Source organism: Perognathus longimembris, chromosome 19, assembly GCF_023159225.1.
Source record: "Perognathus longimembris pacificus isolate PPM17 chromosome 19, ASM2315922v1, whole genome shotgun sequence".
Classification (NCBI taxonomy): domain Eukaryota; kingdom Metazoa; phylum Chordata; class Mammalia; order Rodentia; family Heteromyidae; genus Perognathus; species Perognathus longimembris.
The window spans coordinates 17,335,578-17,362,793 of record NC_063179.1 but is presented as its reverse complement, the minus strand read 5'-3'; the positions used below and the strand labels follow the sequence as shown (position 1 = coordinate 17,362,793).

Here is a 27,216-nt window from a genome sequence, read left to right as displayed (position 1 = left end):
ACAGACAGCTACAAGTCTATGTATTGCTCGATAATATAGAAAACGTACAAGTAGATGGTCATTTTTGTTTGTATGCTTGTTGTGCAAATGGCTCCATTTCCAAACTAGTCAGAATTTTTTTTGGGGGGGGAGGCTCAGTTGTGGGGCTTGTACTTTGAGCCTGGGTGCTGTCCCAGAGCTCTTGAGCTCAAGGCTAGTGCTCTTCCACTTGAGCCACAGCGACTCTTCCGGTTTTCTGGTGGTTACTTGGTGATAAGAGTCTCATGGACTTTCCTGCCTAGGCTGGCTTTGAATCAGGATCTTCAGATCTCAGCCTCCCGAGTAGCTAGGATTACAGGTGTGAGCCACTGGCTCCTGGCCACAATAGTGTTTTAATTCCTAGTTTTTATTTTTTTAAATCACAGATGATATGAGGGCATTAAGGCTACAAGGATGAATCAGATAAAGTACACAAGTTATATAGGCTAGGGCTCTGGAAATCCATGACTTACAACTGAGTCTCTGTTCTAGTACTGAGAAGTTGAAAACTCTGAGCCTTGTAAATACTGCGTGCCTGAGTGAATTCCTTTGCAAAGTGGAATAACAGCAGCTTTTTTCCAGGATTCTTGTGAGCATCAGCTCACACATGACCCACATGCAGTAGGAATTAAATTCATTCTTTGAAGAGATAATCACAGAGGGTTCCTGCAAAGGAATCAGATGCTCTTTTATTTAACCTGAGTTAAAACAAGGATGAGTCACATCAGAGTTCATGAGAATCATAATAAATAACAAAAACTGGATTTAAAAGTCACTGACAGAAGAACACATACAATTAATGCTATAGTTTGATTTAAAACTTCAAAACACACCTTTTAATTTAACACAAAAATAATTTATTCATAATAGTAATGCATATTTATAGAATTCAAACAAAAATTTCAAACAAACCTTAAAAATACGGTATAGTTTTACAACTCTGATCTTTACAGGAACATAAACCATTTTGTGTTTTATCAAAATGGAAAGCTAAAGCAGTTTGGCTTTTAATGACACCAGTACATGTTCATACTATTTCATGTGGAAAAAAAATTTGGTGCAAATAGAATTGGAAAAGTGGAAGCCCTGTCATCTGCGGGGCAATGGGACCTTGTCCTAGAATACCAGTTCAGTGACACTATGATGTTAGCAACATGCGAATCTGCAGGTAGCCACATGGACAAGGCCTGAAAGTTAAAACTGCCAGGTATGCTTTCTTTTCCCTTCTAAGCCATTTTGTTTTTTAAAAGTAAAGAAAGTAGTTAAAAACAAGATGATTTTTTAAAAAAGGGGACAGTGAAGAGTTGAAAACTGGCAAACAGAGAAAGTAATTCCTAGGATTAAGACTATCTCAGAAGCCTGATGTGGTGTTTCTGGGTATAATCCAAACATCAGGAGGCTGAGGTAGGAAGATCTCAGATATGAGGTCAGTCTTGGCTATTTCTTTTTTTTTTAATATCTTAGGCAGAGGATCTGATTTGTAGTGAGCAGATATTGGATCTCATAGGGTTAATCATCATCTTTGTTTGTGAGAAAGGGTAAACTGCTACATCCCTTCAAAATTTTTGTCCACACAGTGGTTCCTCCAGCCCCAACCATAAGGATCAGCTTTAAACCAGCCTGAATGCATGACCAAGACACTGCTCTAGGCAACCTAGGGCGACTGGCCTCAGAAATAGCCTTTCTACTATTTTCAAACACATAATGTATGAAACGTGATCTCATATGCACACAATGACCCCGAGAGGCATAAACCCCGATTAGTTAAAAATAAAACACAAATAAAAGGGAAGCCTCATATGGTCACGATTGTTCAGTGGGCCTCTTTAGGAGGCGAGCACTTTACCACTAGGCCATATCCCCAGCCCATCAGTGGGCCTCTTTAGTAAAAACCATGCTCGAGAGTAAGCGATGACTGACCCTAATCCCAATAGCCTTGGAGATGCTGACTTCCTGTAGTATTTTCATGGATTGGCAAGGTTTTATTTTGGCACTAGCTTTGGAGAACATTACTTTCCTAGAAGGCCCTGAGAATATGCCTAAGACATATTTATGGTGTCTTTTCCTCCTTCTCAATACTGCTCACAACCTGTAATTTTCTTCTCACCTGCCTCCTGGCATGGCTTTACCTATTTTGTTTCGCAGTTTATGTAGTACTTAGTAATGTCTGGTACATGTAAGTAGTTAACATCCATGAGTTGAATGAATACATAAATCTCATTAAGTCCATTTTGCCTAGGAGAAGGAGAAGGGGAAATAACTCTCACAAAAAGGAAGACGATGATAGATAATGAATATTTCCATCCATTGGGGCAGTAGTAGATTTGGTGTAATCCCTCACCTCCATTCCTCCCAAAAAACTCTGCTATCATTCAAACACTGATAATATTTGCTTAGAGGTTCAAAATATGTGAGAGATTTCAACCGAAAGTCAAGTACAAAATGTTCTCTGGAAGACTCATTTGCAACAACTAGCATCTGTTACTTTACATAACTAAGATAGGAGTTTGGTGTTATTCAAGATGGAGGCGACTCTGCTGAGTACACCAGGTGAGTGTCCAGAGTCCCATAGAGAGAGCGCAGCACACCGAGGACCTTCTCCTGAATGCTGTCGACTTGTTCAGAAGGACAGTAGTCATCCAGACTTGACCTGGAACCAAGGAGAGACAGAGAGGAAAACTACATAACATGTGCTGATTTCAATTTTAAACCTAAGTGTGAAATTCAGCAGGTATAGGAAACCTTTCTAAAAAATGTTGATCTTACTTTAGTGTTAAAGATTTCCTAGTAAGATTAACAGTACACAGTTATCTCAAAATATACCTTCCTCTGCTATTTCTATAGCAATCAGTGGTGTGTCTTCTGAGGTGTGTCTTAATTCCCACTAGGAAAAACTAGTTGAGACAAAAACCTTACATTTCAAAAATCCTTCCTTATCCAAAGCCGTTCTCCTTTCCTTTCTGAACTTGCTGACGATGTCTTAGCAGATTAATCCATGTGAGTCAAGCCACCAAGGCAAATCAGGAACTTTTAAGCAACCCACTTCCATAGAAGAGACAGTGTTTTCTTTTTTTTTTTTTTAACAGCCTAGTACATGAATTATGTTCTTTAATGTTCTTGGCAGTTCTATAAAACAGGAATGCCATAGTTAAATTTGATTTCCAACTTGATTGAATGAAGAAGTGCCTAGATTACTGAGGTCTGTCTGTAAGGACTTCTCCCAGAGACCATAGTTGGGAGTGTAAGTCTAAGGAATGGGCTGATCAGATCCCTGCTCCGGTTCTTCATGGGAATGCAGTAGTGGGAGGTGGTGCAAGGTAGAAGGTGTAATATGGAGGTCAGATCTGGCCAGTGCCATCATTGGCTGTTGAGAGGTGTCAGATTGATTCCATCTCAGATTAGTTAAAGAAAGTGGAAGCTGACTCCATCTTCACTAATATCCTCCCAGCCCCCGCCCTATCCAGGGAAGTTCCCTTTTGCTGTGATAAGATTATGTAAATTGCTTGACCACCTGAGTTATGGAATGTTCAAGGTTAAATCTATGTCCTCCCATCAAGGACTGTTCAAGGTTAAACCTGTGCCCTCCCAGAAGTGGGGCTGTAGCTCAAGTGGTGGAGCACTAGCCTTGAGAAAAAAGGCTCAGGGACAGTACCCAGGCCCTGAGTTTAAGTTCCAGGACCTGTGTAAAAACAAAACCTAACTAACCACCCCCCCTCCACAAGCCCACAAACAAAAATGACTTAGATATGAACTGCATTTTCCAGAGGTCCAACTACTCTGTGAATTAAGGCAAGAGTGGATTTCAAATTGAGACCTTTACTAAAAGGTTGCTCAGTTAGAAAAATCCTGTCCTCAGCCGCACCATTTGTGGTATCTGGCCAATGCAACAGCGGCTTTCTGTGTGCACTGGTTGCTGTAAGATGTGCCATTCTAAGACACACTGCCTCTTCTAGCTGCTAGCGGCTGCCCGCTCTCCTCACCATGTGGCCCCTGCTGCAGTCTTCCGAGCTCTCTGACTTCTTGCTTCCCTCTCAATAGGGCTCTTGTGATAACACGGAATCCACTCCAACAACCCAAGATAACACTTCTCTAAACATTTGAATGAATCATACCATGAACCCTTTTGCCCTACGAGGTGACATAGTCCAGGCTGCAGATGAGACATGATGTCGACAGTGGGCCCATTTGGCACACTGTGCTTACCTTGCAATTGTCACCAGCGTAGGTTTGGGTAGATTTTTCAGTAGGTGATAGACAGACTGAACAAGACACTCAATTTCTTGCTCAGTGCTGACGTGGTGAGGAAGTTCTGAGTAATCGCAGGTTAGACCAGCTTGGTGAACCTGAAAAGAAGGCAACCAAAACCAACATTGACTCTTCTCTGAGAAGTTTTTTTTGGTTGGTTGCGGGGCTTGAACTCTGGGCCTGGGTGTTGTCCCTGAGCTCTTCAGCTCAAGGTTTTGCTCTCTACCACTTTGAGCCACAGTGCCACTTCTCGTTTTCTGGCAGTCAATTGGGGTCCAGAGTCCAAGCCTCAGTGCTGACACCAAAAAGAAGAAAAAAAAAGGAGTCTTCCTCCTGACCTATTTAATGTGCTGTTTTCTTGTATTATGTACTATTTTATGTATACCCATACACTATTGGTTGGTATCTTGGTAGGTTTTACATGTAAATGAATGGTGTTCTAGTCTTAGTACTGAAGCAAATCTTTCTGAAAGTTCGAAGTGGCTCACAGGATGCCTCTTGCAACTTTGGCTTTAATGTTGTAAAAACCAGAACTCAAATGTATCATGGTTTTGGCTTGAGTACCTAAGTGTAACACACAGAAACATACTACACTTTATTGCTTGCTTTGGATACATACCAAAGATTTAATTGGCAATTATCTGTCAATATAGTGATGAGTTCTTCATTTTGGGAGGGGGTAGTGAGGGGGCTGGGGTTGGAGCTCAGACTCTCCATGCTTGCTAGGCTTGAGCCATACTCCTAGCCCAGATTCTGCATTGTAGTTACAAGTATGTATCTAGATACGTAATTTGTGATTGAGCCCTACCATTTCTTCTCCCTAGAACCAGAGTCTTCCCCTCCCCAACAAATCCAGATGCAATGTAATAATTAAAGCACACCTGCCTGAAGATACAATTCATTGTCTCAAAGCATTTTGAAATCTTATCTTCTAACTTTTCTTTTTTCTTTCCTTTTCTTTCCTTGCCTCCTTGGTAGGCCAAGATCTCTACTGTAGCTTTATTATTCTTAACAGTTGCCTAGGCCTTGTGTTGGCCCAGGGTTAACCATGATACTCTTGCTTTTTTTTTCCTAAAATAAGTCAAAGATTTAGTCCTTAGCCAGGCACTGGTTTTTTTCAGACCTGTAGTCCTAGCAACTCAGGAGACTGAGATCTGAGGAAAGTTCATGAGACTCTTGTCTCCAATTAACCACCAGAAAACCAGAAGTAGAGCTGGGGCTCAAGTGGTAGAATGCTAGCTTTGAGCAAAAAAGCTCACTGACAGCACCCAGGCTCTGAGTTCAAACCCCATGACCGAAAAAAAAAATTCTAGTTCTCAAACATCAGTGAAAATACAGTGGCTTTATTGTATTTCACAAAACTGCTGTAAACATGGAAACAAGTACAGAACTAAGCAGAGCAGACTAATAGACACCTGGAAGACTCAGGTCTGGAATGAATTCTAAAACAGTCCCTTGAACTTTTGTGCTTTTATGATTGGTGGTGTTGGCGTTTGAGCTCAGGCCCTTGCACTTGCTAGGCATGGAAGTGTGCTCCCCAAGTGCTTTCTCCTTCCTTCCCTGCCGCCCCCCCCCCCACCAGCTGAACCCCAATCCTCCTTATCTCCTTATTTCTACCTCCCAAAGTGAGTACCACTATGCCTGGCTTTCATCTGAACGTTTTAAGCTCCATTTTGTTTTCATGTCAAATACTGATAGTCATTTCAAAGACTGTAAAATGAAAGAAAGTTATGACTATTATGATTAAACGTATCTTTGGACACAGCTTGCACATCACAGTGAACAGCAAGGAACTAGTGCATTCAGTGTAATGTATAAGTCATGGCTCCCTTGTTTCATTTTATCTTTTGTTTTTTACAGTTAGTTTGGACTTAACTCTTATTTGGTGAAGTAAGACTTGATAATGAAAACGGCAGTAACAAAAAATACGCAGTATTTTTTGCTTCATATAGAAAATAGAGAAAAGAACATTTTTCTGAGAAAATGCTTCTAGGATTTTGGACTTCTTAAATGCTTTTGTTTATATTTTTCTTCATAATTCATTCAGACACACAAAAAAGCAAATCATCTCAACAAAAAGCACATATTTTAACCCAGAAATTTGCCTTTATGAAGAATCAATTTTTTTTATTTTTTGGCCAGTCCTGGGCCTTGGACTCAGGGCCTGAGCACTGTCCCTGGCTTCCTTTTTGCTCAAGGCTAGCACTCTGCCACTTGAGCCACAGTGCCACTTCTGGCCGTTTTCTGTATATGTGATGCTGGGGAATCGAACCCAGGGCCTCATGTATAGGAGGCAAGCTCTCTCACCACTAGGCCATATCCCCAGCCCCATAAAGAATCAATTTTAAGCTCGGGCGGTAGTGGCTTACACCTATAATTCTAGCTACGCAAGAGGCCACAATCTGAGAACTGAGGACGGATCCAGCCTGAGTAAAAAAATTCTACTAAACGCTTATCTCCAATTAACTGGAAAAAATCCAGGAGTGGAGGTGGTAGAGCACCAGCCTGGAGTGAAAAAGCTAAATGAGAAGGAAAAGTTCTAAGTTCAAGCCAAGCCTCCCCCTTCCCCTCTGTGCGCCCACGAAGCTATAGTTTAATTAAGACAGTTACCATCTCATAGTCCGGCACTTCTGTCCGTTTTTTCAAACTCTGTACAAGTGGAAGTAGTGATTCCATTCTGGGGGAAAAAACCACCCCAGTCAATAAGCAGAAAATTACAGTAGCAAGTGACACAGTGCAGTAAGCATGTAACCACAATAATATGCATCATTAGGAAGCTTGGGATGAAAGGTAACGTCCAACTATCATCTTAAAATATTAAGAAATAAGCGTTCCCCCTTGGTCTTGCCAACCTTTCTTAGTTATTTTTTCTCCTTTCAATTTCAGCTCCTGCCTGATCTCCCTGTTGCAGTTTTGGTGAACCCTGAGGGCTGCCCTGGAGTTTCCTGCAGGGTCTGGAGCTACCTGGGCCAGCACAGCAAGCACGGCCTGGTCCAGTGGAAGGTGCCACTGTCCACAGGCTGGATTCAAGAAGCAGTCTTAGGTTTCCATGCTTAGCTTTGCTGCTGTCGTTTAGGTTTTGAGCTTGATTTGAAACTTCATGAAATCAGAAAATAGTGGGTACTTTTCAGCACTTCTAGGACTCATGTCTTGTGACTTCTTTCATCATAATTTAAAAAAGGGAGACATTTTTAGAACAAGTTCCCTATGTTGAAGAGAGAAAGTATTAACTGACTAGTATTTGCTGATGTGGCTAGACTTTGGTGAATTATTATTTCATGTCACTGCTCTAAGGACAATAACTAAAGCTTTGTGATTTTTGCATTTCAGGAATGCTTCTGAGTATATAATTACTTGTTTTTTGTGCCAGTCCTGGGGCTTGACCTCAGGGCCTGAGTGCTGTCCCTGAGCTTTTCTGCTCCAGCTAAGTGTTCTACCACTTGAGCTCTATTTCCCTCTTTGGTGGTTAACTGGAGATAAGGGTCAATGGACTTACATGCCCAGGCTGGTTTAAAACCGTGGTCCACAGATCTCAGCCTACTGAGTAGTTAGGATTAGCAATTAGTGTATGTCACAATATTTTATTTTTAAGTAACATCTATGGTGAATATTTTAATAGGCATCTAGCGAAATAAGTTATTTCTTGCTTATATATCTGATACAATCTTTGAGCTATGATTCCTCTCTGCAGAGGCAAACACTGTTCCAGTTCCTGTATTTATTCACAGAGCTGATGACTTCAGTAACTCCCACGACAAATCTTTTTTTTTTTTTTGGCCAGTTCTGGGGCTTGGACTCAAGGCCTGAGCACTGTCCCTGGCTTCTTTTTGCTCAAGGCTAGCACTCTGCCACTTGAGCCACAGTGCCCCTTCTGGCCATTTTCTGTATATGTGGTGCTGGGGAATTGAACCCAGGGCCTCATGTATACGAGGCAAGCACTCTTGCCACTAGGCCATATCCCCAGCCCCCCACAACAAATCTTTTTTTTTTTTTTTTTTGCCAGTCCTGGGCCTTGGACTCAGGGCCTGAGCACTGTCCCTGGCTTCTTCTCGCTCAAGGCTAGCACTCTGCTGCTTGAGCCACAGCACCGCTTCTGGCGGTTTTCTGTATATGTGGTGCTGGGGAATCGAACCTAGGGCCTCGTGTATCCGAGGCAGGCACTCTTGCCACTAGGCCATATCCCCAGCCCCCCACAACAAATCTTGATGGCTGCTCAGGTTCTTGTCTGAAGCCCTAGGATTCTAGCTTTCCATTTAATGTTGCTGTCTCACAACTGATTCGCACATTTATACTATAGTGAACAATCTCAGCGATTCTATAATAAGCTATTTCTGGTCTTCTATAAACACAAGAATATAATGATGTTCTTCAGTTTTCAGGCTTTTTGAGTTTATATGATTCAAAGAATTACATAGAACAAACTAGCTCTGGTACTTATGTCAATATTCTTTCATGCCAAGTTCAATACCAAAGGCTAAAGGACTTTTTTTCATACTTTAATGTTAACAATGTGAGAATTGAACAAATAAATGAACTGATGAAGATTCTGGCCTTTAAATCCTTTCTTCATGTGCAATAGATTGAAAACAAACTCTTCTACTCATAACCATTATTTTAAAAAAATACATAATAATAGTTCAAGTTCACAGTTGATACTTAGTAATTGTACACATTCACAAGATACGATGTAGTACTTTGTTGTATATGTATTTGTTACTCTGTGATCAAGGTATTTATCATTTCCTCATTGAGCTCTTCTTAGAAAGGAGGCATGTTTTCATATTATAACTTACTTGTTACTAGGTTTTTTTTCCTTATTCTACTTAGTACAGGGATAACCCAAGTATTTATCTTTAATTTTGTATTAGACCTAGCAAAACAGGTCCTAGTAGGGAAGCAACTGCACAATAACTAATGCATACCTTTTATGATATGACTCTTGGCAGCTTAAACTCTGAGTCTTGGTTTACTCATTTATAAAATGGACATAACTACAATAAAACAATAGATTGCTATGAAGAATCCATGAATAAGAAATTCATAGATAAAGAACACATAAAAACTATCAAGGGGTTGGGAATGTGGCTTAGTAGTAGAGTGCTTGCCCAGCATGCACGAAGCCCTGGGTTCAATTCCTCAGTTTCACATAAACAAAAAGCCAGGAGTAGCACTGTGGCTCAAGTGGTAGAGTGCTAGCCTTGAGCAAAAGAAGCTCAGAGACAGTGCCTAGGCCCCAAGTTCAAGCCTCAGGACTGGAAAAAACAAACAAAAAACCCACTCAATAAATACTACTGTTGGAAAGTTGAGTAGTAGATGTAATATAATTTTTTTCAAAGCAATTTATCCAACAAACTTGGTCATATATGTAGGAATCAATAGTAGAAGCTCTGGAGAAAAGTAGGGGTTAGGGGTGGGTCTTACCCAGGATTTGAAGCCCATCTCCGGACAGTTTCTTCATCATCACCATCACACAAATCAGCAAAAGTTGCTTCTAAATCTTCTAATTGATGAATTCGAGTATCAACAATATCTGCTAAATCATCCTTTAAAAACATTGAAATACTGAGATCATATCCTTTCTAAAAGCAAGCGAAATACTGCTATTATAAAAATCTTGGTTTAATTAATAAAGAAATGATTTCCATGAGCTTTACCAATAAACACGCAAGTGCTCTCACATCTAATAAGCTGTATTTTTAAAATACATGATATGTAGATAAAACCCTGAGGAAACAAGTGATATATACCGTGGTGAGGTTATTCCCAGGCCTTTTAAAGTGGTAAAGTTCTTGTAAGATTTTGTATTCCTCCTGCAAAACAAAAAGCAAAATCCTAAGGCTAATTTTCTTTATTTACCTTTGACAGCAGAACATCTTCGATAATATTCATATTTGTCTGGGAGAATCAGGTACAATGTCCATTATGCATATATTTTCCTTAGGGCAACTCTGTCTATCTGGGCATATGAATAAAATACGAATATAAAAGACTAGTTGGCTAAAGAAGTGTGAAATCAAACTATTTCTAGTAATATCTCATATAAATAGATCTAAGCAGATTTTAGGTGTTTCTCAGAGATGTACATGTCTTTAAGGAGAACAGTAAACACCAAGTACACTGTATAGCCATTTCTCTAGAAATAGAACTCAGGAGCACAAAGGCAATGTTGGAGGCAGACTGACACAGGACCTGGATGAGGAGACTCCACACAGAACAGGAAAGCTGGGACCTCTGCTATCCCTAGACTCTAGAAGCATAGCTAGGTGAATCCATTATACAATGGATGCATCTGGCCCCAATACCTTATATAACACTTCTGCCAGGAAGAAGAGCTTAAATTTATAATGCATAATGATGTGACACTGTTCTCATGCTTTATGATCAAAACCATCCCATGGGATGGGTTTAATAAACTGATTAATATTACAGTGCTGGGACCCTGTCCATGTAGGCAAGTGCTCTATGACCACAATATAGTCTCAGTCTGTTGGATATGATCACTCACACTTTCTATGCAAAGAAACTGCAGTAACTTTCCCCAAATAATAGAGTTAATAAACAATAGATGTAGCAAGGAGAATTTAGCTATTATATCTCCATAATATTAAAAATATAGCTATAAAATTACAACACAAGTATCCTTTATAATGCTTAGACCTAGAAGAACATCATATTTGGGAGTTTTCTAGACTTTGGAATATTTGTAGAGACTTTACTGGTGCATTTTATGGTATCCCAAAAGTTTTGGATTTTGGAGAAATTTTAGATTTTTTTTGATTAGGAAAGCTTAACCTGTATATAATATTAATTCTTTCTTTTCTGTGCCAGGACTGGGGCTTGAACTCAGGGCCTGGGCACCATCAGTTAGCTTTTTTGCTCAAGGCTAGCACCCTACAATTTGAGACTCCTCTGCTCATGGTTATTGCTACTGGGTCATTAATTGGTGATAAGGGTTTCTAGGATGTTCCTGCTTGGGCTGGCTTTGAACTTGAGCTTCAGATATTAGCCTTCTGAGTACTTAGGATTACAGTTGTGAGTCACCAGCATTAGGTTAAAAACATTTTTTTTTTAAAGGAGACCCTGTGATAGAATGTGCTTTCTAAAACCTAGAACAATTAACCATCATATCAGGCTGTTTGCAGAAGGCTTGCTAGCTCTCATCTAGAGAAATGCCATGTAATTCTCAAGCTCCATGCTTTCAAAATCCCTGATTTACCTGAGTAAACATTTCTTTGAAGGGATTCTTGACGGAAAAAAAGTCTAAGTCAATATCTAAGACAAATGCATCTCCTTGCTGTAGGATTGGCAGGATCTGGTCAGTGCTGGCTGTACTCGGACATTGCTGACTTTCAGAAGCACACGAACATGACGGCTCTTGACCAGACTGGCCGTTCTGTGTCACTGGGTTCTTTCCTGGCCCTTCTGACTGACAGTCATGGTCAGCAGAGGCAGCATTCTCTGTGTCTTCCAGGGCTACCTTAGGCTTCTTGGCAGATGACAATGCAGCCTTTCCGCCCTGGTTGTTATAGAGTCCGTCAGCTTTCACCGTAATCACATCCAGCTGTAACGGCTTTTGGTTCTCTAGCTGGTCTTCAGCGACATAGAGACCATCACTCAGGAAGTAATGATCTGTACTCGTAACTCTGCAAGGGGAGAAAAAACTTTTAAAGAAGCTGGCATTTTATAATGCCACGCCTAAAATCTAAGAAAACTACCTATCAGACAAAACTGTCTTTAGTACCTGGGACTTCCTATTCTGTAAACATAACATTTGCAGTCTATCTTGTAGCTAGATTTGGCTACCTGAGTTAAGTGCAGGCCAGCCCATTGGCTGGGAAGGGCAGGGCAGGGCAGGACAGGACCCTTGTTCTTCACTCCCTACTCACTGGCACACAAACACGAACAGCAGCAAGTTACTCTGGATTATGAGGACTTTAGAGATGGCAGAACAGAAACCCCAGGGTTCCCTAGCTCCTTTTGGAGATCTATATTTATTATGACTCTTCCATAAATTTTTACTTGAAGGATTAACTAAAATCATGAGAAAATAAAAATCTCTTCAATTTTCACCACAAATTGTGTTTCAAACATCTGTCAGATCATACAAAATTATTTGACTTTGCAGGTCAAATTAAGCCCTCTCTAAGCACTGAAACCCAGTCTTTCATAGAGACCAGTATTATGTACAACTTTTATATGTTGTAATTATTCCTTTCAAAGGATTTAATATAGAAATGCAATGTTCATATATAAGAAAGATATTTGTGCAAATGAAGTGAACCACACTTTCAAAATTGAGAGAAGTATTAAGGTTTAATCATAAATAAAACATTTCAGTGAGAGATATTGTATTTTATTTCCAATGCATTACAATTTTATCTCATTACCCTTCAGGTTCTAGAAAGCTGTGGTTACAGTGCTTAAAATATTCATCCTAGCTGGGTGCCTGGGCTTATACCTGGAATCTTAGCTACTCAAAAGGCTGAGATCTGAGGATTGTGGTTTGAATCCAGGGCAAGAAAGTTTGTCAGAATCTATAAGGCATTTCAAAGACTTAATAAAGTTAGCTATCAATGGAGTCTGAATTCCAGAGGATGAAGACCCTATTATTCAAAACCAATTAACCAGAAACAAAATATAAATGTAAGAAGTCGAGAGTTGAAAATGTGCTTTGGTGTTTCAAGAACTCATTTCAAAGGATCTAAGGTTTTAATTTGACCTTATTTGTGTACAGAGATACTTACAATGTTATTACATTACAGGAGTCCAAAGTATTTAGCCCCTTTCACACTTCACTGTAAGGAAATTACCTGATTGTTGTGGTAGAAATGTCTTTGCCTATTAAAAAGTGGTGTTTGCCTTCTGCCATTTGCTGAGCCCACGTGGGATGAAACCATATTACATGAGAAAAATGGCCAGCATAAACTGCAGGCATAATCCAATTTTCAATGCTTAATTCTCTGCAAAAGAAATAGAGAAGAAACATCAGAACTATTAGAGAATGCCTCCCCTTCCTTGTCAATGTGATTTCATCCACTGGCAGAGGTTCCTGAGACCTTTTCAGGGTGATCACTAGGTTGATTCTATTTTCAAGAAGATGCTGTCATTTCTCTTTCACTGTGTTGCTATTTGCACTATGGTAGCAAAGCATTGGTGGGTTCGTGTCCTAAGCAGCACCAAACCCACTGTGGTAGTCATTCTATGCTTCAAGAAGATACACTAGTCAAAAACATAAAGGTTTCACTGCAGAGTGCCCTTATTCATTCTTGATCCTAAGTATGTATTTTAAAAATGTTTTATGTAGCAAAGAAAGAAATGTACAGAAAGCACTTTTGCTATGCACTATAAACACAAAGGCAGCTTTAAGGAAAGGCACGTGTGACTGAATTGAGCCGAGCATCATTCTCTTATAAGGAATAGTGACCAATAAAGTATGGTTATTTAGATTTAAGGTTAAATTGTTGGATTTCCTATTCCAATTAAGCTTAAGGAAACTATCACTTGTCAAGTTTTGGTATAGGATCAAAGACTATTCAGTTATCTGAATATAAACTGGGGTTTCAGTATCTGAGGCTATAAAAACTTTTCCCATTTCTGATTTTATGTTATAAGAGTTTGAATTTTAATCATATATATCAATCAAAACAGCATAATTAACATATTGATATAGACAGGAGAACCAGTTGTCTCCCATATAAAATGTCAAAGATATCTACAATGAGCAATGCTATAGTTCCCACCGTTTGTTTTGTAAAATATGTTTATCTTAGAAAATATCCTGTTTCTGCAGATACATAAATTTATTATGTGTTTATTATTAAATCACATTACCCAAAGAGTGTTTCCTTATCAAACACTGTGTCCGCTGGCATATTCACAGGAATAAGAAGGTCTGGATGTGAGTCAAAATGTAAAAATCTTATATTACTTGCAGGAAGATGCTTTGAGCCTATGGCTCGGTATATAAAAGGCAGAACCTGTAAGAGACAAGACACACATTCAGATGTGGCACTGCAATCACAAACACATTCAAATTACACAATGTTAAATAAGACTGCACTGTAAAAAACGTGGAAAATATCAAACTCTACTGTGCAAGAAAATGGATGAGGACTAAGAAGACCTAGTCAAGGTCCATCACTAGCTGCTGTTCAAAGTTCCCTGGATCGATCGATTGATCCTTCCATTGATCCTCCCTCCCTCCCTCTTCTTTCTTCCAGTCTTTCTGTGCTGAGCTGAGGGCCTGGGCGTTGACCCTGAGCTATTGTGCGCAAGGATGGCACTCTACCACTTGAGCCACAGCTCTACTACTGGCTTTTGGTAGTTTAATTGGAGATAAGGGTCTCATAGATGTTCCTGCCTGGGCTGGCTTTGAACTACCATCCTTAGATCTTGAGCTCCTGAGTAGCTAGGATTGCAGGCATAGCAGTGCCCACTGACAGAGCTCTTTTCTGTACCTTTAGGATAGAAGGGCTGTGAAGCTTCCTAGCTCACACCCTCCATAGGTCTACCTTTAATACTGAGAAAATACAGTCTAGCCCACACTTAGGCTCTTTCTCAGGCCCATGCTCACAATGTTTAAGGTCCCAAGAAGCCCAACTTTCTTATTTCTCTAACCTTCCCCATCAGTTTCATTAGCAAATTCCTCCTTCTTTCTTATTTTCCCCTCCCCAGTCCTGGGGCTTGAACTTAGGGCCTAGGGACTGTCACTGAGCTTCTGCTCAAGGCTAGCACTCTACCACTTGAGCCACAGCACCACTTCTGGCTATTGAGAAATCGAACCCAGGGCTTCATGCATATGAGGCAAGCACTCTACCACTAAGCCACATTCCCAACCTCTTCTGTACTGAGGACTGAACCCATGCTAAGCCAGCACTCCATCGCTGAGCTTCATCCCCCGCCCCCTTCCTCTTTTACACAGCTTAGCCACGCTACTTTTAAATCAATTTCTTAGGTACATGGGCCCCTTTTCTTGGCATCCAGAAGTCTAGATGAAGACACCAACTTTACTGCTATGAAGCAGCACAGCCACAGGAAACATCGTTTACAGTTCATAAACGTTGGTTTCTTTGTCAAAAGATGAAAAGGCAGGAAAGTCCATCCCAGGAGTGCTCCATGCACATGCACCCCCACCTGTCTAAGTCTGTGCCCAGTACCTGAGTTACCTAGGCAACTGGCACACCTGGAGGCCATTACCTCCGCCTTCTCTGGGGTCACATCCAATCCATCTGGCCATATCTCCCACCTTTTCCTATAAAATCCGGCTCAACATGAGTCCCTGTTCTCTTTCCTTTTCTCTCTTTCTCTTTGTCTTCTTCCTTCCCCTCTGTCATCATGTGTGGGCTGGCAGTTTGCTCTCCCCACAATAAACTCTTCTCTGCCTGAACCATGTGGTGGGTTTCCTTTCTGGCCAACCTAACAACTGGTGCCTTCCTGGGAGGGGACAGAGTCAGGAGTCCCTGGATCACCTCCTCCCTCTTCTCTTTTGAGGGTTAATCTGCCTCCTTGACCGCCCTTCCATGGACCAAACTGTCAAAAGGAGGAAACTCACTTTGGATTTCTTGCCTTTACCATTGCTGGCTATGCATCCACCCCACCACACCATCTACAGGTCCTCTGACCACGCCAGAGGATGCCTTTGTGGCCAGTCCTCATTTCAGGGATGCCTGAGTTGAGAATTTGACTCTCTGTCCTTGTGGACCCCTATGTCCTCACCAGACTACTCCATAAAGTCAGAATGCCTCCTAGGCTAGAAAATCAGTCTCAATGGTCCAACCTCTAGGCTTGTGCCCTTGAGAGTGTGACCCCAGCTGGGTTCCAGGATGCCCCCCCCACCCCAAGTTCCCTCTCAAAGGCTGATCATTCTGGGTTTGATCTACTCTACAAGCCAAAGGAAAAAGCAGGCAGTTTTAGAGAAATAGCTGACAAGTATATGTGGTCAATTCTTAATAAGTTACAGCCCCCGCCTCATGAGACTTCTTCCAGGTTTCATTCAAGGACAACCAAGGGACAGCTGCTGCTTGCCTTCTCCAGGAGGGGCCACATCTCCACCTTTTACCCCTGTCAACGACCCTTGCCAGCAGAAAGCAGGCAGAGAGAGAGAGAGTCAGCGCCCTTTTTAATAATTATTAAAAGGCTGGGAGGGCTCCATGCAGATGCCCTCACCTGTTTAAGTCTGCACCCAGTACCTGCATTACCTAGGTAACTGGCACACCTGGAGGCAGTTACCTCCTCCTCTGAAGTCACATCCAAGCCACGTGGCCTTCCCTATATAATCCAGCTCAACATGCGTCCCCACTCTTTCCTTTCCCCTCTTACAGTTTTCTCTTTTTCCCTTCTTCCTTCCCCTCTGTCTCCCCACACCTCCATCTTGTGCAGGCTGCAGTTTGCTCTCCCCCAGTAAACTCCTTTCTGTCTGAACCCTGTGGAGGGTTTCCTTTCTGGCGAACCTTACAGCAGGGTCACCCACCGGTGGGTCCCAGAATTTCTGCCCCACGTCACGGCTGAGAGCTAAGGACAGAGATGCTGAAGGGGGAAGGCGAGGCAGCTGCAGTTCTAGACCCTGTGCTCCGCAGACAAGAGGTTTCTTGGGGTACTGGGACTCGAACCCGGGACGGCAGCTCGCTGTGCAAGCGCTCCTCCACTGACGTCCTCAACCTCCCGGGCTGGAATCCCGGCCTCGCGGCGGAAGCCCGCTCACCTCCTGGTGATCCTCCACCACCCACACCGGGAGCTCGGGATAGCGCCGGAGGCGAGCGCCCTGTCCCGCGGAGTCACTCATGGCTGGGTGTCCGCCGGTCAGCTTGGCCTGGAGCCTGCAGCGTCCGGCTCCGAACCCGAGGGGAAACAGGCCGCGGCCCGCCTCTCTCTCCCGGCGGAAACGCGCGCTCACCCGGTTGCGCTTTCCGATTGGAAGATGTACGAGTGAGGGAGGGGCGGGCGTCAGAAGTTCCTCGCCAACGATTGGTCTAAGTGTCCGTCGCTCTTGTCGACGCACCAATCACCGTGCACTAGGCGCTGCGGGGAGCCCAAGAGTTTTTTCCCTGCCTGGGCCCAGCTTTCTCAGTTTTGCTTCATAATTCCCTCGGTTTCCTGTTCCGGAGGCGCGGGCGGCGCCAGGCTTGGCGGCGGCCACCGCGGCCAGGCTTCGCTCTGATGGTGACCTCGCGTCTCTTTTGTAGGTAAACGGGGGCACTTGGCAGGTGTCGGCGGAGGGAGTGTGTCCGAGGGTCCGGGTTTCAGCAGGGCTGGGGAGCTCGGGGCGCAGGGCTGGGGCGCCGAGACTTGGGATCCTGCAGCTCTTTTTTCCAGATCTATAGCTAAGGGCAAAAGAGAGACCCCGGGCCTGGATCCCGAGGGCGAGTAGACGTGAGCGGGATGCTTTCCATGCATTTCTGGAGGACCTGCGGTGGCCCAGGCCTGGGGCCACCAGGGGCCCGGAGAGGAGCGGGACCGGGAGCTCAGCGCTTGCCTCGTGGGGTTCACCGGCTGGCGGGAGATGCAAACCCCTAAACTCGCATCCGTAGAAGGGGGCTGGGGTGCAGGAGCCACCCGTGGGGAAGGGGGCTCTCGGTAAAAACCCAGTCATACTTTGCAAAGCAGTTTCTTCTTTCCTGCTTTCAACCTAGAAGTGAGTGGAGACAGGTCAATTACTTTGCCAGTCGCCCGCGTGTATGTATCCCTTGACTGTCCGCTCGGCTAGCGAGTGCTCAATTATTATACATTATCCAAAGAATCTTAAGTACCACCACTGTTGTTTACCCTTAGCTTCGGCATGCCCCATTGTGGTCCCTTAGGTCCCGAATTACCCCTTTGCTCGTGTTTGTTGCATCACTTTTGTATAGTTTTATTTATTTTTACTTCTTGCAGTGTTGGGGATGTTGTGTTGAAAAGAAGTTCGAATGTGAGTTTTGAAGCACTTGTGGCCTTCAGGCTGTGTTGCCTGCCATACATCGATGAGACAATACAATTTTTCGTCTGCCTACTCGGCGAGACTGTGAAGGGTACAGAAATAACTGCGAAGCGACCGATGTTATCAAGGAAGCAATGAACTAGTGGAGGAGATTGACTTGCTGCACCCATGATGATAATTTGAGGAAGCTCTGGTAAGTACTGGAAAAGAAGTAGGTAACGCTTTAGTAGGAGAAGGCTAGAGGGAATAGGATTACTTCCCCCAGGGAATCTGGAAGGGCTCTTTAAAGGAGGTGGCTTTGAGAGACTTGGGAGTAGAGAAGTTGAATGATACTACTTGGTATGCTAACTAATTGGGAAAGTCTGGGGAGGAGGGGCTTTGTAAGAGAAGTACTGGAGAGGAGCTGGGAATGTGGCCTAGTGGCAGGAATGCTTGCCTCCTATACATGAAGCCCTAGGTTTGATTCCACAGCACCACAAAAGGCTAGAAGCGGCGCTGTGGCTCAAGTGGTAGAGTGCTAGCCTTGAGCAAAAAGATGCCAGAGACAGCGCTCAGGCCCTGAGTTCAAGCTCCTGGACTGGCAAAAAAAAAAAAAAAGTACTGGAGAATAAGCCTGGAAGGACCTGTTGGGCTCATTATTGGCCTTAGATATTAAAAGGTGGCTTTGATTCTTTTGGCAGTGAGTAAGCCTAAGGACCCCAGATTTAATCCTAACAGTGCAGAAATAAATAATAATCTGTTAATCATTTTATTTGGTAGCCACTATTTACTAAGCTAACAAATGATTGCTGAAACTCAGTAATTGATTTTTTTTTTTTTAGTGTGGCTCATTGACTACTAATAGATTTTGAGTTAGATTTTAGAAAAATATTTCTATATTGTCTTTTTTCATTTAGTCAGCTTTTTTCATAGTATTTTACTGAAAGTTCAAGTATTTGGAAAGTCATATTTACAATACTCTATGGGAAGTGCTGAGTATAAAAGTAATCATAACTTGTATTAATAAAACTATACAGCTATATTTGAATTTGAATGCTAATGTCATTGTTTTTGGTACTCCTGGGGCTGGAACTTAGAGCCTGGATGCTGTCCCTGAGCTTTTGCACTCAAGGCTAGTGCTCTACCTTTGAGCCACAATTCTACTTTTGATTTTTTGGTGGTTAATTGGGGATAAGAATCTCATGGACTTTCCTGCCTGGGCTGGCTTTGAGTTGTGATCCTCAGATCTCAGTCTTCTGAGTAGCTAGGATTACAGGCATGGGCTATAGTGCCCGGAGCTTCACTCCGAGTTTTGTGTTTGATTTCTGTCTACCTTATTTGATATATATAGGGGATTGAATTCAGTGACTTGTGTTTGCCATTCCATTTAAGTCCTTTTGCTTTTTAGATTTTTCTTTTTTTTTTTCCAAGTAGGGTCTATACTACCTTTGCCTAGGCTGGCCTTGAACCAATATCCTCCCACCTGTACCCCCTTAGTAGCTTGGATTTAGAACCCAGTACTGCTGCTTCAGGCCCATGCTTATTGTATTTTGCAGTGAATGAGAGTGAGAGGAAAGGAGGAAGAGGGAGAGAGGAAATGATTTTCTTCTTAATCTTTTAGTAAGTCAAAGATGGATTATGACTATGTTTCAGTCTTCTAAGCAACTGATCATTTTGAGTTAGTGACATATGTAGTAATGACATCTTAGAATATATTCGGACACCTGATTATAGCCCACTGTGCTCTTAATTTTGTTTATGGGAAAGTACACTGGGGGATTTCACATTGGTGCTAAGGTAATTGCAGAAGTGTTTTCTAGTACTTGTAGTTTGGGAAACATGTTTATATTTTTTTCTGTCTTGTAGAACTTACGTTGTCTGTGGAAGATGTGACGTGTGCAGACAGTACGTCATGATGCAAGGCAGTTCATGGTGAGTGGTGTGAACGGACTTGGGAATTGCTCAGGACAGAGCAAGGAGCCAAAGCAGGTGCTAGGCTCTAGAGAGCGGGAAGGATTGAGCTGCCTGACGAGAGTGATAAGTGTGGTCATTCTTTCAGTAGTGGTATAACACAAAGGAAATTCATGTACAATGATCTAGGTTCCCAGACCAGAATTGTTAATAAAGCATCCCAGATTAGCTGTGTACTGGTGACTCACCCCTGTAATCCCAGCTATGGAGAAGGCTGAGATCTGAGGATCAGGGTTGGAAGCCAGCCCTAGGCAGAAAAGCTCATAAAAGTCTGACCTCTACTTGACCAGGGAAGAGCCTGAAATGGAGGTGTGGCTCACGTAGTGGAATGCTAGCCTTGAGCTTAAAGTCAAACAAGAGCTCGAGGTCCTAAATTTAAGCCCCAAACCTCCTAGAAACATCCTGTCCTGATTAATTAGCCATAATTTTATTTGTTTTAATTAACCAATTGACACCAGGGATTAATTTCAGGACCACTTGAGCCATATCTGTATTCTCTTTTTTTGCCTGTCCTGGGGCTTGAACTCAGGGCCTGGGCTCTGTCCCTGAGCCTTTTTGTGCTCAAGGCCAGTGTTCTACCACTTGAGCCACAGTGCCACTTCCAGCATTTTCTGAGTAGTTTGTTGGGAGATAAGAATCTCATGGGCAGAAGTCCAGGCTAGCTTTGAAGCTTTGAACTGAGTGTCTTAGATCTAAGCCTCCTGAGTAGCTAGGATTACAGATGTGAGCCACTGCTGTCTGGCATCTGTAGTCTTTTTAAGTTCCCCCTTCCCCTAGATAGTTTTTTGCTAAATTTGACCAGGTTGGCCTTGAACACTGACACTTTTACATCTGTCTCCAGAGTAGTAGAACTACTGATGTGTGATACCATTCCTCGCTTGTTCTTGAGATACTGTCTTAACTTTTGCCCAAGCTGGCCCCTAACCACAAACATCTTTGTCTACCTCCTGAGTATCTGAGATTATTAGTGTGTGCCACCAGGCCCATCCTAGGATACATTTCTAATTTAAAAAGGTTGAAGTGAAGGAGAATTCGTTTTCAGATGATTCCCTGGTTTGTATCTTGAGGACCCATACATAGCATCACTTATTGGGATGGGACCCACTGAGAAAGAAAGGAAATGATGATTTAGAGGGGAAGACTTTCTTCCTTTTAGGATATGTTAAATTGAATTTGTAGTGGGATTAGATACTGAGTTAAGGAGAGAGGTTGAATTAGCAGTTGGCACCCTGGGTCTAATAGAGTTCAGAAGTTGAGTGGGAGAAAAATGAGGGAGGAGGTAACAAGTTGGACAAGAAATGAGCTCACTACCTAACGTATGTAACTGTAACTCCTCTGTTCTTCACCCTGACAATAAAAATTTTTAAAAAAGTTGATGAGCAGAGAGGTAGCTGATACATGGGTGGTAACCGGAACAATGTGAGTAGGTAGAGTGATTTTGGGAGACAGTGAGCATGAAGAATATGATGAGGTAGAAATCTAGCAAAATAGGAACTGGCATAGAAGACTGCCAGGAGAAAGAGCTGGAGAGGTAGGAAGGACACGAAAGCTATCATCCACGAGGGAAGGGACATTGGGACCAAATGCTCCATAGATACCAAGTCAGCTAGCTAAAAATGACCATGGATTTCAGGATGTTGGGGGATGGGATCCAGCGTGTGGCAGGCTAGGCTTTGTGAAGAGAAGGGAATTGGCAGAGGATGAAATTGGATGCAAATAGGTTTGGTGAATTGGCAGAACAAGTATGGGTGTTGGTGTTTCTGCTTGGTAGGAGGCAAGGTCAGGAAGGATGCCCACAGAGGGTGTATGGCAGTTACAATAGCCAGTTAACAGAGTAAACTGGCTGCTGGAATGTGCCAGAGATGGCTTGGCAGAACCTGTGCTGGAATTCATGTGGGCACCTGTCTGCCCACTCAGGCATTTGTCAACATTTGTCAGGCATTTGTCCACCTTGCTAGACTGATTTTCATGACAGAAGCAGAGTGCAGAAGAGGAATGTAGGTTATTTGAAAGAAAAAAAGAGTCACCGAGATGCTAGTGGCTGAGACGGGAGTTCATTGGCCATAAAGAGTTTCAGATAGTAGAAAGAAGCTAGTGTAGATGAGTGGAATATCAGTGCTGCCTCTCTCAGGGGGGTGGTAGGCATTTGCACAGGGATTTCCTCCCTCCCTCCCTCCCTTCCTCCCTTTTTTCCTTCCTTACCCCTCTTTCTCCCCACCCCCCTCCGCCTCGCTTTAAACTTTTTCCTTTTTCTTTCCTCCCGCGTAGTCATAGGATGTCGTTCCACCCCGGCCGGGGCTGCCCTCGGGGAAGGGGAGGACACGGAGCCCGACCCTCCGCGCCCGCCTTCCGGCCCCAGAACCTGAGACTGCTTCACCCTCAGCAGCCGCCCGCGCAGTATCAATACGAACCTCCAAGCGCCCCGTCCACCACCTTCTCGAACTCTCCAGCCTCCAATTTCCTGCCTCCGCGACCAGACTTTGTGCCCTTCCCTCCGCCCATGCCTCCTTCGGCGCAGGGCCCCCCCCCCCGTGCCCCGTCAGACCCCCTTTCCCCAACCACCAGATGAGGCACCCCTTCCCAGTGCCGCCCTGCTTCCCCCCCATGCCCCCTCCCATGCCTTGTCCCAACAGCCCCGCGGTGCCCGGGGCGCCCCCGGGGCAGGGCACCTTCCCCTTCATGGTGCCCCCTCCTTCCATGCCCCACGCGCCGCCCCCGCCCGTCCTGCCGCAGCAGGTGAATTACCCCTACCCCCCGGGGGGGTACTCTCACCACAACTTCCCCCCTCCCAACTTCAGTAGCTTCCAGAACAGCCCCAGTTCTTTCCCCCCCAGCGCGGGCAACGGCAGCAGCCCCCACTTCAGGCACCTGCCTCCCTACCCACTCCCGAAGGCGCCCAGCGAGCGCAGGTCCCCCGAGAGGCTCAAGCACTACGACGACCACCGGCACCGGGATCACAGTCACGGGCGAGGGGAGAGGCATCGCTCGCTGGAGCGGAGGGAGCGAGGCCGCAGCCCCGACCGCAGGAGACCCGACAGCCGCTACCGCTCCGAGTACGATCGCGGGCGAACGCCGCCGTCCCGGCACCGCAGCTACGAGCGGAGCAGGTCAGGACACCACCGTGGGTGACCCGCGTGGGCCTCGAGGGGTGGCAGAGCCCCCCTCCCCCCCCCCCCCCCCCCCCGCGCCCCACTGCAAAACACGCCGCGCCTGTGCGGTTTGGTTTGTGAAGGGAATAGTACTTTAGTACTTTAGGTATAAGACAGTGACCGAGTAAGCGGTCCACACAGTACCAGATCTGCCCAAACCACCAGCCTGGACTCATTTCCCGAAGCCTTTGCACTCCGCTTAGCACGGGTGACATTTTCACGGCGATCCCACCACACGGAAGGTCTTGTCCCGTGTTTTGGGTTATGAGCGACGTAGTTTTTGCTCGGGTGAACATCATCCTCAGGTTACAGGGTTTGAGTTCTTTCAGAACTGGTGGCCTGCATGTGTTTTTATCAACCAGGAGTCAAAGTAGTTCAAGTAGAACTTGCTTTCCGATTCTTTTTCTTTTTTTTTGGGGGGGGGGGTGGAGGGAGGCGGTAAAGTGCCTTGAACATTGTTGCCTTCTGGTTTCATTTACAAAATGGAGTAAGATTAGTTACATATTGTCCAAATTACCCCTTTCAAAAATAGCCTTTAGCCTATTTTGTTGCCATTGAAAGTATTCATCTTGAGCAAAACTGTGTTTAAAAAATGTCATTTTTGCTGGGTACCGTTGGTTGGTACTGGTAAGCCTAGCAATTCAGAAGGCTGAGATCTGAGGATTGCAGTTTGAAGCTAGGAAGGAAAGTCCATGAGACTCTTATCTCCAACTTACCACTAAAAGCTGGAAGTGGAGCTGTGGCTCAACTGCTAGAGCACTAGCTTTGAGCAAAAAAGAAAGAAAAAAGGATAGTTTCCAGACTGATTTCAAGCCCTAGGACCTGGCCCCCCTCCCCCATTTTAGGTTTATGGATTTTTTAAATTTTGTTAGTACAAGAGACAGTTCAAGCAGTCATTTTTAAAACACTGTGCATTTTTTTGTCTTATTTTTTTTGGCGGGGGTGGGGGGGTGGGGGGGGAGGGTACCAGGAATTGAACCCAGATCTGCTTTGTCACTGAGCTATGTATCCCAGCCCCTAAGCAGCCATTCTTAACACTGGGCTTCTAGAAACTGAATTTGCCTGCAGAGTTTTATGTTTACATAGGTGCTTCTAGGAAAAACACAGCAGCTTTCTAAGGAAGTAGGTATGAGTTTGTTAGGTCAGAAAGCAGATCCATTGATTTGCAATGAAAAGTGAAAGGACACAAAAGGATGGCACTGCAGTGAACTGGTACTTTCAGTGAACTCTGTGTCCATGAATAGTAGAGCTCTTCTAGTTGCCAATGGCATTTTGCTTTCTTTCCCCTTGAGTGTGTGTATTGTCTTTTGTGTTTACCTGTATTCATTCTGGCAACTTCAGTGTTAAATGTAGGGGAAAGCCAGGCACTTTACTTGGGTTTGTGGAGTGGGTTTACCTTCTGTTGTTTATACACAGCTAATGACAGGAATCCATTCCCAGTTTGCTTTGCATATTTTCCTTACGGATTTAAGGTTTGATTCAGACTTAATGGATGTTTTGCCAGTCAATGGCAGTGGTCCATCTTTGCTGTGAAGAGTGTTGCTCTGAAGGTTTGGTTTGTTCAGAAAGACACGTTGGGCCTTTCTTTCTGGTGGTCCTTCTTGCAGAGGTGACTGATTTCTGGTAGGCTAAGGCTGGCTGAGAGTCAGTAGCTTTATATAAAATCTACTTATAGAATGAACTACTACTGTTTCTAGACAGTTTTGTTCCTAATTCTGTGACAAATCAGTTGGCACATGTTATAGTTTATTTTGCAGTGAGAATCTGAATGTAAAAGAGTTTGCAAATAGTTGTCTTCAGAAGTTAAAATGATGGCTACTGACTGTCCTTGGGATAGCATGCTGCTGCAAAACTTCTAGGTAGCATTTTGCCTCTCATATTGAGATGCTGTAATTCGAGTGGTCATCAGGGCTGTGCTGTACATCCCGAATTCTTCCATTGAGACTTACACTGCGAGTTCTATGTTTGAAGAAACTCAGATGTGCCCACACACTGGAGAGTGTCTCCTAGGAAGTCAGGTGCTGTGAGAGATTACGTCTAATCTCTGTTACTCTGAACGATGCTCCTTTCCTGTGACGAACTCTGTCTGCCTCAGCTGGCCTTCCATTCTGTTGGAGGTGTTTTTTTTTTTTTTTTTGCCAGTCCTGGGGCTTGGACTCAGGGCCTGAGCACTGTCCCTGGCTTCTTTTTGCTCAAGGCTAGCACTCTGCCACTTGAGCCACAGCGCCACTTCTGGCCATTTTCTGTATATGTGGTGCTGGGGAATCGAACCCAGGGCCTCATGTATATGAGGCAGGCACTCTTGCCACTAGGCCATATCCCCAGCCCCCTGTTGGAGGTGTTTTATAACGTGTGCAGGGCACTTGGCGTGGTGCTGTTTTGTTATAACAGCTACGTTACAGTTGGCTCCCTTTGGAGTAGGAGTGGGGTGTCATCTGTGATATATACGATGTTTCTGTCAAATGTGGGACACCTGTTGTCCTGCTTTAAGTTTTAGAAGTTACACTGAAACTCCTTAAATTTTCACATTGCATTGTGTTAAGTTTATGCAGGTCTGTCGTCTTGTCCTCTGGTTGTTTCTGTCCTTAGAGTAAGTGAATCTGACCTTTTACAAATTTCATCTTCCTTCTCCTTCCACTGTGGTGGGATATCGACTGCAGAAGTGCTCTAGGGTGCAGTTTCAAGAAAAGGCTTGTAAGGAAGTGGATGTGTGTATCTGATACCATGAGAGATGCTCAACCTGTGTTCGATATGGATGGGTTATTCTAAATTGGAGGAGGGGGGTTTACTTCCTTAGGTTTAAACTTCTGATTCAGATTCATAAATTCAGACATTTTCCCCCTACATCTTCACTGTACTTATTAAATAGACTCACAAGCAGTTATGATATTCCAGGTTTGCATTGGACTGTTTAAAATTCCTCATTTAAGAAAAATTTCCGGGGCTGGGAATGTGGCCTAGTGGCAAGAGTGTGCGCCTCGTATACATAAAGCCCTGGGTTCGAATCCCCAGCACCACATATATAGAAAATGGCCAGACATGGTGCTGTGGCTCAAGTTGGCAGAGTGCTAGCCTTGAGCAAAAAGAACCCAGGGACAGTGCTCAGGCCCTAAGTCCAAGGCCCAGGACTGTCCAAAAAACAAAACAAAACAAGAAAAATTTCCCTCATTTTATTTTTTATGTTTGGCAAATCCATTGTCTGCAATTAGAGTATTTTCTGGATGAAAGAAATTAGCAGTCAAGTGACTAAGTCCCTGTTTCATGGCAGGTTATTATTGATAGCTTAGAGCGTCAACTTAGATATACACTGTGTAAGGAAGGATTCAGAGCTTTTTGGGGGTCAGTTGTGGGGCTTGAATGCAGGGTCTGGGTGCTGTACCTCAGCTTTTGTGGTTAACACTAGTGCTCTACCACTTTGAGCCACAGCTCCACTTGCAGTTTGGAGCTAATTGGAGCTAAGGGTCTCACAGACTTTCTGAGCTGTCTGAACTGTGATCCTCAGATTTCAGCCTCCTTAGTAACTAGGATTATAAGCGTGAGCCACCAACATCCAGCTTCCTTCTTTTTTCTCTAATAAATTAAGGAAGCATACAAAGACCCCAAAGTCAGTATTGCCTTAAAAATACTTAGATATGGTCCATTTATTTAGAAGATAAACATAGTGAAGAGACAATGGTTTTGAGTCTTTCTGTTGCAAACAGCTCTGTGTATTAATTCCTTTAAGAGAGCGGGAACGGGAGAGACACAGGCACCGGGACAACCGAAGATCACCATCTCTGGAAAGGTCCTACAAAAAAGAGTATAAGAGATCTGGAAGGTAAGCAAGGACTGGACCCTGGAAGAAGCTGTAGGGTTATCTCTTGGGACTCAGATTTTGTGTTTGTGCAGCTATTACCCAAATCTTCTGAGTTTGGCCAGGATGACCTGAGGAAAGTTAAAGGA

At 43.8% G+C, this 27,216-nt stretch overlaps 2 protein-coding genes across 3 annotated transcripts in view; one reads left to right on the top strand and one right to left on the bottom strand.

The window, feature by feature from the left end:
• Positions 1-1,866: 1,866 nt before the first annotated feature.
• On the bottom strand, positions 1,867-17,132 carry C19H5orf22 (chromosome 19 C5orf22 homolog). Of its 2 annotated transcripts, none has more exons than XM_048368459.1 (9): positions 16,964-17,132; positions 14,095-14,240; positions 13,074-13,223; positions 11,480-11,906; positions 10,011-10,073; positions 9,685-9,806; positions 6,874-6,940; positions 4,222-4,361; positions 1,867-2,668 (listed from the first exon to the last, which is right to left on the bottom strand). In XM_048368459.1, the coding sequence occupies exons 1-9, from the start codon at positions 17,042-17,044 to the stop codon at positions 2,536-2,538; spliced, it is 1,329 nt and encodes a 442-aa protein (XP_048224416.1). In that variant the 5' UTR covers positions 17,045-17,132; the 3' UTR covers positions 1,867-2,535. The 2 variants fall into 2 exon arrangements, with proteins under 2 accessions (XP_048224416.1, XP_048224417.1); XM_048368460.1 differs by lacking the exon at positions 16,964-17,132 and adding an exon at positions 16,825-16,939.
• Positions 17,133-17,369: 237 nt separating this feature from the next.
• The window catches only part of Drosha (drosha ribonuclease III), a 117,951-nt gene continuing 108,104 nt past the window's right edge, over positions 17,370-27,216 (top strand). Inside the window, 6 exon segments of the mRNA XM_048368458.1 lie at positions 17,370-17,444; positions 18,133-18,368; positions 20,021-20,086; positions 22,394-22,647; positions 22,650-23,232; positions 26,999-27,091. Coding sequence (XP_048224415.1) covers positions 20,067-20,086; positions 22,394-22,647; positions 22,650-23,232; positions 26,999-27,091 — 950 coding nt within the window. The 5' untranslated portion in view covers positions 17,370-17,444; positions 18,133-18,368; positions 20,021-20,066.

Excerpts from the sequence above, each read along its gene's own strand:
- C19H5orf22 (XM_048368459.1), bottom strand. The coding sequence starts at position 17,044 with ATGAGTGACTCCGCGGGACAGGGCGCTCGCCTCCGGCGCTATCCCGAG. Across the intron at positions 9,807-10,010 it reads CTGGGAATAACCTCACCACG|GATGATTTAGCAGATATTGT; the intron begins GTATATATCACT and ends ATGTTTTTAAAG. Across the intron at positions 6,941-9,684 it reads AGATGGGCTTCAAATCCTGG|AATGGAATCACTACTTCCAC; the intron begins GTAAGACCCACC and ends TTTTTCCCCCAG.